The sequence below is a fragment of the Xiphophorus hellerii genome, chromosome 14 (genome assembly GCF_003331165.1).
Source record: "Xiphophorus hellerii strain 12219 chromosome 14, Xiphophorus_hellerii-4.1, whole genome shotgun sequence".
NCBI lineage: Eukaryota > Metazoa > Chordata > Actinopteri > Cyprinodontiformes > Poeciliidae > Xiphophorus > Xiphophorus hellerii.
The window spans coordinates 19,677,659-19,689,212 of NC_045685.1; the positions used below are offsets into that span (position 1 = coordinate 19,677,659).

General features: G+C 35.2%; 1 protein-coding gene across 14 annotated transcripts in view; it reads left to right on the plus strand.

The window, feature by feature from the left end:
- col25a1 (collagen type XXV alpha 1 chain) overlaps window positions 1–5,293 on the plus strand; it is a 204,901-nt gene extending 199,608 nt beyond the window's left edge. For 11 of the 14 annotated variants that reach the window (XM_032583099.1, XM_032583101.1, XM_032583104.1 and 8 more), the window contains one exon: window positions 801–5,293. In XM_032583099.1, coding sequence (XP_032438990.1) covers window positions 801–827 — 27 coding nt within the window. In that variant the 3' untranslated portion in view covers window positions 828–5,293. Of the gene's footprint in view, window positions 1–93 lie in introns of all 14 variants that reach the window. The other 3 variants (XM_032583100.1, XM_032583102.1, XM_032583110.1) reach the window with 1 other exon arrangement.
- Window positions 5,294–11,554: the final 6,261 nt, after the last annotated feature.

Below are 11,554 nucleotides of genomic sequence, written 5' to 3' on the forward strand. Positions count from 1 at the left end.
TATGTGAATGCTGTGTAAAACATCTCATTGTGTCAAACTGAAAGACCTACTCAAAGTGACGAAACAACTTGTTTTTGTATGCTTTCTTTGCAGTGATCACTCTAACCTGAAACGCATGGAGTTTGTAAATAATGCTTCTTTTATGGTATTTATAGTTTTTTAATGGAAAAAAAAAGGAGTCAAAAAGAAATAAGTCTATGTGTGCAACAATACAAAAGAAAAAAAAAGATAACCGTCTGTAAGCTGCTTCTACTCACATCGCTGTGTGGAAACAAAAACACGTGTGTGCGTCCCGCTGTCTCACATCTGCTTCGTGATGGAGTTCAGATCCTCGGCTGCCGGCAGAACTCGTGTCTTTAGGTTTTTGCATGGCTCGGACTGGAGCGTGGCAGCCCCGCCAGATCCTAAGGGTTGGAAGGAGTGAGACGAGAAGAAGTGGAGTTGGGAAGTGGAGGAAATGGGATCTGGATTGGCTTCTTAACACAAAACGCTAAGTGTCGTGTGCTGTTTTGTCTCCATGAGCTCACCAACTATTCATGCGGCACCATTTGCTCAAAGACTAAAAAAACATTCGAAAAGGGAAAAAAAGACTGCACTGAGCTGACTGAACATTGCTTTTCCCCCTCAACCCCCCATCCCTTGAAAAAGCATGAGTAGTGTACTATATTTAAATGTAATGTACATACATGTCACTGTTATGTGATTGTTTCATAATTTGTGTGGGAAAAAAAAAATCTGAAAAATCAGAAGGCCCAAAGCTCTGAAATGGTAACTTTTTCTTCCCTTTTAATCTTCTTAAGGGAGTCACACCGTGGCTTGTAGCCTGAGTACCCTCCTTCCCCTTCTGAGAGTAAAGGTGTCAGTACATATATATATTTTTTGCTTTATTTGTGGCGAGGCCTGCCGAGCGAACAGTCTCGTAAGGCTTTTGCTGTTGCACTCAAGGGGCTCGACATCGTCAGTGCGGCGCTTCCTCAGGGTCGCGTATCTCTGGACAAGAGTCTCTGCACTGGCAAGAAAACCAATCAGTCTCACGCAGTTTGGATTGGAGCCTGGACAGGAGTGCTTGGTGAGCACGGGAATGGAAGTGGATTCTGCAGGAGAGTCGCTCATCGTTCTCCCTGTGAGATGAAACAGGAGACGCTTCGAGATCTTCTGAGAACGTTGATAGAATGCAGTTGTGATGTTTTTCTTTATTCATTTTTTATTATTTTTTTCTTCTTTTTTTTTACACATCATTTGTATTTTCTGTAATATAGCCTTTGGTGCCTCAAGCTTTTATTCATTCCTTTATCAAAAGAGTTTATACTTTATTTTAAACCATTTGGTTGGTGTTTATTTCAAAATGAAGGAGACATTTTGTTTGGGAAGGACTGAAAAGACGTTGCGCACTGTTTTTGTTTTGATATGTTTTGTCTTCACCAAGAATAACTCCGTCTGGTTATCAGTAAGTTGGCATTGATTTCAACCATATGTCCACTAAAGCTGCTTAGTGTTTGCATAAAACATTGTGGCAGTGAATGGAAGTAGCTGAAAGTGTTACTTTTAGCTACTTCCCTGGAATAACTCACAAACGTTGTTCCAGGGACATCTCCTCTCACACAACTCAAATTCTCCAAGTTTATAAGTTACTCTTGGTATTGAAAACTCGCTTGCAAATATGCTGAAGTTGTGAGAGATCTCGTGTACAGTGTGGTCAAGTTTTCTGCATGAACACCGTTTAGAAAATGTAGATTTAAAAAGAAAACTGTAATTTTTGATGGAGTGTATCCAAAGGCTATTTAAATCCATTTAAGGTCTAAAGTAGAAAAGGTTATTGTCAACATAATAGTCTATAGCAAACTTCTTTACACCTATAAATCTTCTATATTGTCTTACATACTGTATATGGTGACAATATATATATTGAAGTACAGGACATTAATCATCTTCCACCAACACCAGTCTGGCCAGTTATGTCACATTCCTCACCACATGGAGCAAACATTGTCAGAATTTAGGATTTATATTTATTTTATCACACAAGTCCATTTACCTTTTCATATTTCCAGCATTAAAATGACTTATTTTGACAATGTAGGTGCTATGCAAGGCAATAGTTTTTTTCTTCTTCGTGTATAGTGCATTTCACAAGTATTAAAAGCCCTTCTCGTATTATTACATTTTGAGTTGTAACAACTAAAATCTTTAATAAATTTCATTGGGGTTTGTTGTAATTGATCAGAGTGAAGTAGTGCATAATTGTGAAGTGGAAGGTAAATGGTTTTCATTGGGGGAGGGGGGCTTGTGGAAAAAAAGGAGATAAAAGTTTGAAAAGTGTGGTTTGCACATGTATTTGGGATCCTAATTGAATTTTTTGTTGAGCAACCCTTCTTCTAACATAGTGACATCTAGAATAGAGCTGCACAATATGAAAAAATCTAGCATATCATTTGTGTGTAGTGTGAACATCCGCTCTTGTATGGCTCTGTCCAACTAGCTAAATAGTTGGCAAGTAAAACACAACTTTGTAACTTCCTTTGGAACATATTAGCCAACAATTACTGCACTCTAGACAGTCCTTTCCAATATGAGTATTACACACACTGATCTGGTGATGACAATATGTTTGTGATGTATTGTGCAGCCTTAAGCGATACCCTGATTGTTCTTTTCAGAATAGCATAGAGATTAAATTAACAGATTACGTATCGTAGCAAAACTAGCTAAATACATGCGCACGGCACACTTCAAAGTATTGATTTGGAAAAAGCAAATGTAGAATACTATGTGGCATGTATCCACTCAAAAGTTAGGCACTGCTTTGTGTTGATTTATCACAAAATATGTTTCATCCCAAAAATATTGACATTTGTAATTGTAACATGACAAGATGTGAAAGAGTTCCAGGGGTGTATAAACATTTGCAAGGCACTGTACAGTCAGATCTTAACCATTTACTGTAGGAGCAGATGTGGTAACAGCACGTCGATCTGTGAGAATGTTTCTGTTTAACTGTTCATCTCATCATGACAAAGAGTGGATGCACATCTGTACAAACCATTTCTTTTCAATCATACCAGCAGCTACAGCTAAAAAAAAAAGAAGCAGATTTCTTTACAGCTGTTGGGGGTTTATGTTTGTCTAAAATAGGAGGGTTTTTTTAACATTTATTTGTGTATTTGTTTCAGTATTCTAAGTGGTGCATTATTTATTTTTCTACAGTTTTCTTTTTGTAAATGAAGGCATTTTTGTTGGGTTCTGAGCAGCATTCCTTTTTAGTTTCTGATGCCAGTTTTTGTGTTGATATGACAGAACTTTAAGCTCATAATGAGGCATCATAAAACAAATCTGCAAATGTAACATTGGTAGAAATTGAGAGGGCATTTGCATGTTATTGTAATGTGTACTTAATGTGCATTTACGTCAATTTATAGGCCTTACATCACACGAGTACATCTGCTTCGTCGAACTTTGTGTGTCAACTATGACGACACACCAATTATAAATTCATGACGGCCTTGTCTCGCTTTTTTTTTTTCCTTCTTTGTCTCTTTACATTGAATGTAGTTTGATATATATGTATAGTGGAATATTAATGTACTGTTGAGATGTGCTCATTTGATATAAAGTGCAATTTATACTTTGGTTCATGCGTGTAGCATCAAATGCTGCTTAACTATCACACTACAGTGGTTTTCTTTAGCTTCATTTGTTCAACCCTGTATACCACTACCTGGAGACATGGAGGGATATGTAAACACAGACTTTTAATTAAATCTTAATTTACAGGATTTTTTGTTTCAATCTCTTTTTTCAATCGATAGTTGTGTCAACATTTAATAGTTTGTTTTGGTAATTATTTTTTGTTTTGTTTTGATTACCAGCCTTTGCTTTAGTACAGCTTTTGTTCTCATAAGGTGCTGTAACTTTAGAATGTGCAGCTATTTTTTTTTTTTTTATTTTATTAAACATGGTTTGCTTGAGTTTGGTGTTAAAAGTTTCACATTTAGTTTACTAAGCTAGACATAAGTGCCAAAATATATTAACTATTGACTTTCTATTGAGCTGCACAATTGGTACTAATAGGATGCTGTGCTGCACAAAAGCCTCTTGCTTAAGGTTCCTCTGAGGCAGACTTTTTCAACTCTGGTCCTCAGGTACACTATTCTGCATGTTTTAGATGTTTCCTTGCTTTAATAAAAATAACAGACAATGGTAGTTCTTTAAAAAAAAAAAAAGTTAATCAGCCATCAATTGAAATCACGTGCGTCAAAGCAGGGAAACGTCTGCAACTTGCAGGGCAGTGTACCTTGATAGCCAGTGTTGGAGAAGCACTGTACTAAAAGTTAGGACAGTGTTTCTAACTCTGAATGGCATGTGAACTGATCAAAAATTTGTCCTTTTGATACTTTTTTTTTGTTTTAGTACCAAAAAACCTTTTTTATTTTATTTTCTAGTTTGGAGCAGATTTATTTCCTAAGTTTTCCAAGGTGTCTTTTTTTTCTTAGTTTGGCCCCTAGAAACAGTCAAAAAGATAGATAAGTGACGTTGGGTATATTTACCACATTTGGACTTTATTAAATTTACTTTATCTTGGTTGTGGAGGAAAACTTTCAGCTGGATGGTTGTCATTCACACTACAGCGCCTCTTGTGGCAAAAAGAATTATAACATGCAGAAAAGTTGATGTGAATAAAATCCCACATTCACTGAAAAGACTTATTTTTGTTTTCTAAAACTAAATTAAAATAAATAATTTATAAAGTTTTAAACACAATAAGAAAATCAGAAGTGATCACATTTGATACTCCTTAAATCTGTTTGCATGTGGCTTTTAAGGGCAACTGAAAGATGAACTAAAATAGTTAAAACATTTTGTCTGCCAGTATGTCTTTGGTATATTGAAAAAAAATACTGATTAGACTAGAGGACACAGGGAAGTGCAAACATTATTTTCCACTGATCCAAACTTTCCAAGAGAAAAAGCAGACACAAGACAAAAGAGTTGCATCCACAATGTTGTTGCTGCTGCATTAATGTTTAAGCACAGGGATTTTCTTGGATCAACAAAAATTCTTAAGCCAAATTGAAAGAGCAAATTTGTCATGTATCTTAATTCTGGTTTTGTTTGCATAACTCAAACAAAAAGTTTGAGTTATTGGACATGTTTTTTATATGTTTTTCTTTCAGCCTTGTTTCTTTTATTGATGCAATACCAACTTTATCTACATTTCTTGATCTCACATTCTGTATTTTAAGCTGATATTTCATGTGACTGTGCTGTTGGAGGAAAATAAACCGTCTTTTAAGTATTCCAAAAAGAATGTTTGCCTTTATTTCCAGTTTTACTTTGAGGTATGTAATATTCCTTTTTATGTTTAAATTCTTAAAATTATTTAATAAAAACATAACTGTTCACATATAGTTGGAGAGTTATTTGTAAAAATGTTTTGGCACTACTGGTCTTTATTCAACAGTAGCTGAATGGATAGGAGAGAAGGATAACTGCGCTGAGCCGCTGAGGCATGTGGCGCCCCATATTTGAACAGTTGTAAGTTTATAATAATATAAAAGAATTGAAATATTTTTGTGTTGTTACAGCACCATCAATAATCTGAAATAAATGTGTGTTAGTGCGAGAAATAGCTATTTATTTATTTTTATCTTTTGAGGTGTTTAGAATGTAAACAACTAAAATTCACAGAAACTGGGGAACTACTGAACAACGTCACATTTTCTGATGGGATTAACTGAATATAAAAATAAAAAATTTGAGATAAGCTTGACTACAATTACATGGTTACATTAGACTTAAAAAGAAAATACATGTTGGTAAAAAAAAAAAAAAAAGCTGATTTAATGTTTTTTGTTCCTTACAATTGTGTTTGCAATTTATTAGCCATTTTTTCCTGTGTATTTTGTTGTATTAAATATCCTAATGCACACATTGTCAGGAGCCAGTGTGTGTTTTAGGACATTTACTAACAAAAGCACAAAAGTGCCTCTTTCTATCGATTTATTCGTTCTATCTTTATGATCCGCTTTTGTTTATTCTGTTATTTTTTAACCAAAATTTTAAAAATCGCTATTGCCCTACCAGATATTTTAGTTGAGGCTATGTATCTTGTAACTATAATGCATTTTTAGGATATGTTAAAGCTGCCAGAAATCACCTACAAATCCACAAACATTTTAGACCACATCTAAAACCACTTATAACAACTGTTTTAACAGTTCAAATACATTCATATGCATGAATATTTACATGGAAACTATCTCAGCACTACTGCAGAGGGTAATTATTTTACATTCTTCCTTATTTCCAGTCAGCCCTAGGGAAAATGAATGAGCTGAGTGAAGCTGACACCCCACCCACGTCCAGCAGCTCACACCTGCAACTCACACCTGTAAGGAGTTTTTAACGCGCGCGCACACGGGGAAGGCACGGGACCCGCCGCTCGCGCTGTTATCAAAGTCTGACAAAGGTATGGAAAGCCAGAAAGGCCACGTAGACAAAAATAGAGGGAAAATTAAGAAGATTTTTTTTTTAAACGGGGAAATTAAATTACCTCTTCACATTTTCTTACAAATTGCGTACAATCTATTTCTCTAGTGATATCTAGTGAACGCCTAGTTATGGGTCAGTGTTCTTTGATTAACCTATCCACAGATTAGAATAGAACATGACTTAAAATTATAAATGGCATATTCTTTTGTAAAGGTTATCTAAAATATTAAAAAGAAAACACAGCTTTGGAAACTTAAATGTCTTGGTGCAATGCTACTCGACACACTATCTGAAAACACCATTCGTTTCTCAAATGACAAAAGACAGGTAGATTCTGGGTCCAAGTGATGCTTTTATGGGCTATTTGTTATTGTAAATGATGATGTCATTAGCTGACATAAACAAGATGAGGCTGCTGAAGGTTTGTTGCACCTTCTGTGTTTTTTTTAATCTTGTTTTTGTTCCCAGTTCTTTTCTCATTTCATTTTCAAATTAGAACAGGAAAATCCTCACTTCTATAAGTGAGCCCGGTGCTGGAAATTTGACACGATTCACTTTTAAATATGCGAATCGTACTCAGAAGCATCAACTCAGCTTCTGAGTTGATGCTGGAAGAACTGAAAAACTCCCAACAAGTTTTAAAAGTGTAAATATATAGCCCCAAGTGGAGCAGAAACACATTAATCTGATTGATTTAAAAACACAGTGTTTTATCTGTCTGGTGTCTAATGCAGCACTCTGTGTCAACATGACAAAGTTCTGGTCTGGACAAACGAGTTCAGGGAATCCTGGAGGTTTCTGGAGAAATTCTTCATCTTCTCAGAGAGTCTGGCGTTTCCCAGTGAAACATGAATGCGCCACCAGCAGACATGGAGGGTGAGGTTTCCAGTGGGAGCGTGTCGGCTGGTTTGAGTCAAGTCCAGGTTCTGTTTCAGATCTGAACTCGCTGCAGTTTGGGTTCTGATGGAGCTTCAACGGTTTCTCCAGACACGAAAAGTTTCTGAAGAACACAAAACATTTCAGAACAGAAGTGAGATTCAACAAACTCTGAGTTTCTTCAGGAAGTCAGGGTTCAGTAATGTGAACCGAACACTTTACTTCACTGTATTATAACATTTCTGTGAGCAGGTCAGTGTGTATGTGTGTGTCTCCTACAGGTCAGTTAATGTTAAAACCAACAGATTTTAAAAGGTGTTTAGCTAGACCTTGGTTGTACAGAAGCGGTCTGCAGTCATCAGCGTTTTTATGATTTGATTTGTTTAGAACGTATGTAAAGAAAACCACAAGTATTATAGACATTTAGTTATTATTATTGGTTACTTTCTGAAAGATGTGAAACAGAATATAGAAACAATAAGTTGTGTATTGAATAATGTTTAAAATTTGTGCTGAAATTTGGCTTTTTCATCCATGATTCTTCTCATTGTTGTTTGGACGCCGAACGTCATCTTAGCATTTGCTTGCTAGATGGATCATTATCAGCTGCGACCACAAGAGGGCGGTAGAGGAACAAAAAGAAAATCATCTTTGTTTATTACAGTGGGCTCTTTGCACCTGCCGCGCTGACTTCACAACCGCATGCGCAAATGCGGCTCTTTTTTTCCGCTTTGAGTTACCATGACAGCTAGAAAAGACAAAGTGTTGTTTCAGACAAAAATAAAACCACACGATGAACATTGCTTTCTTCCTAATATAATGGGCTTTTAAGTTTTCATGGATTACCAAGGGATCCTGAATTAAGAAGACGGTCGCTTGTAAATATTCGTCGCTACCAGTTAAAGCTAACGCCGCACAGCAAAGTTTACAGCCTTCACTTAACTCCGGATCAACTTCTTCAGCCTAATGAAGAAGGTAAAGGAGCCTCCTGAGTTTCGGTCAAAAACAAATAATCCTACAGTATTTATTGTTTTCAAAGGCGTGTGGTCTAATGTTTATAAAAGTTTCATTAATTTCTTGATTAAAAATGAAAAGAATTATGTTACCCTGCAACCTCGGATGGCTGAGGGTAATGTAATTGATGATCTTCCCCTCAAGTATGAGAAAGACGAGACACACACGTTGAGCTCTTTTTAACTTCAACCGGAAGATTTATTCTTCTTCTGTGTTATAAACACACTTCATAGACAACATATTTCAGGTATCACATACTTCAGCAGAGAATCATTAGCTTCATTACATCAGAAATGGATGTAATATTCCTTTAAACCAAACAATCATTATTTTTAACATGCTCCATTTAGCATTATGAATTCCATAAAATGACCAAATTAATTCACAAATGGCTTTTACTTCTCTAAACCATATTAACTTTGTAGTTAGTGCTTTAAACGTGTTTGTCCAACATGTTTCAGCTCTTAAACTCAGGGTTTCCCACCAACGCTGACAACACAATCAGTCCCGTTTACGTTCATAGATTCGTTTCTGTTCTTTCTTTCAACAGAATAAAGACGAATAAAAAAGTCTGAAGTGCTTCACAGATCAATATGTCAGCAGTGACGAAATGTGTTTGATATTTCACACTCAGAAAATGTTTCATTTGTTTACAGTTTATAATGAAACTGTCTCTGAAATGATAAGATTTCAACACTGGAGAATCACGAAGGTTCAGAGGCAGAAAAAGTTTCTACGGTTTGCTCCGAGCAGAGCTTCACTCCGGCGGCGTGGGAGGAGTTAAACACGTGACTCCGCCCACAGCTCAAATCACACCAGCAGTTTTACTAAATATAAACTGGAAGGTCAAGTTCCTGAAATAATTCATTTTACCCCTTCAACAGTAATAATTCACTGAATGGTGATGAATGTATGTTGAGACATTAAATGAAGGTTTTCTCATCAGCAACTGTGTTTATATATTATTTTTATTCCACTGTAGAAATAAACAAGAGCACAAAAAATTATAATTTTGTTAAAAAGTTCAACACTTAATTCAGAAAGTAAAACTAGCATATATTATATAGACTCACATATTCTAAACCTTTTTTTTTCTTGTAACTTTGATTTTGGCTTATAGATAATAAACTCAACCTCCAGTGTCTCTGAAAAATTACAAATATTCTAGAATATACTGTAAAATATTGATTCAAAGTTTTCTGGACTCATTGATCTGTTCTGATGTTTGGTCTTAAAGCTGTTTAATTGATGCTCTTTGTTACTGAGCATAAAGTTTTTTATCTGCTCCAGTTGGTCTGGTCATAATGTTCTCATGTTATTAATAAATCCATATTTATGCAGACTTTCTGTCAGGATGGTTGTTCACTGTTGAGATGTTTGTTTCCAGAACTGAGATCAGCTCTATTTGAGCTTTTTACTAAACGTTGCTTCTCCCTCTAGTGCTGAAAAGTCGCCACTACAACAATCTAATAAATTGTCTCCAAATAATCGAAGCAAATAGAAAAAAAAAACTCTTGAAACGATTGAAAATGTGAAATCTGAATTCTCTGTTTCATTGTGGCTTCAAAGAACAAAACCAATCAATCAATCAATCAATCAATCAATCAATCAATCATCTAAACCCACTCAGAGGATGAATCAGACTCCATGTGTTCAGACTGAAGACGGTTTCGTCTCTGGAAGATGCCGACTCAGCGTCTGATGATTTCAGCCGAAGGTAAAATATTGACAGGATTTTCTGTGAAATGATTCCTGCTGCAGTTTGAACCATAAGAACTGATGTTGTTGTTTAACTGCAACATGAATAGCAGCTGGACTGAGAAAATGATTCAGGTGGGATTTTAATCCTCATGTTTCTGCCAACATTAAGAACCAAAACATGAAGAGGAGAAATTAAAAGTCCAGATCAGGATGAGCAAAAACAGCCTGGAAAACATTTGAGTTTCTAAAAACAGTGTTTGAATAATAATGAGTAAATATGCACTGAGATATTTGATAATATTTTTGTGATTCTGGACATTTTAAAGAAGAAGCAGACTGAAATTACTGCCAGCTGCAGCTGGACGGGTCAGCAGCAACAGAACCAGGATTTATGGAAACACTAAATATTTCCCTCATTGGAGCTGTAAGTCATCCTCTATTGATCTTCATCATTTTCTTCAGGATTTTACATCAGAAAAAAGCAAAACGCTGCAGGAATAGAAACTTTAAATATAAATGATTAAAAATGACAAATATTTTACTGAACCTACCAGAGATGCTGAGTCGACACCTTGCAGAGTGGAAGCCATCTTGGATCTGATGGAGGACTGGTTCTCTGTGATCATTTCTTTATTCAATCATTTAACAAGAACATTATCGTACAGAAACGTGAAGAAACATTCAAACATCTGGGAAACGTCCTGACTCACCTCGTTTAGTTTAGAAAAGTTATCAGGAAAACTTCACATGAAGTCAAATAATTTTACAGTAAATTCATAAATATTCATGAATAAACATTGTAGGAAGAGCAGATGATAATGACAATGAGCATCAAAACATTAAAACATGACAGTACAGGACTTTGAATCTTTTAAAAAGATTTGGAAACAAGAATTTAATTATCTTTAAATACAGTAATGAATAAAAATAGTTGTATTTGTGTTTTCCGTATAATTCCTCACCAAACAGTCTAACTTTATTTAATTGGGTTTTAATTATGTCTCTCAGCTACAAGGTTTCCAGCATAGGGCCAGCATAGACTCTTACTTTTAATTTGGCAATTTTCATACAATAAAATAAACTGACTATCTTTGTCCATAGGAACTTGTGAATTCAATAAACTGTATTTCATTTGCAAAAGTTCCTCTGGTAATTTTTACAAACTTATCTGTGAGATCTGGTAAAAAGAAGATTTAAGGTTCTCCGCTATTAACAGAAACTGTACCCAAGGTCACATTACATTACCTAATACAGTAAGGTAAGGCAGCGTCATGAAACTTATTTCAAATAAAATAAAAAACACCTTTATCACCATGTGATGAAAGAATGTTAAATTAGTTTAAACTGGAATAATGAGACAACTCAGTCTTTATCAGATTTTCTACTATTAATACATTTTGTTTTCAGATAAAATAACTAATTTTCTAAAATGTTTTCATATTCCACTGTTAAAATGAGCTTAAATAACTTTAAT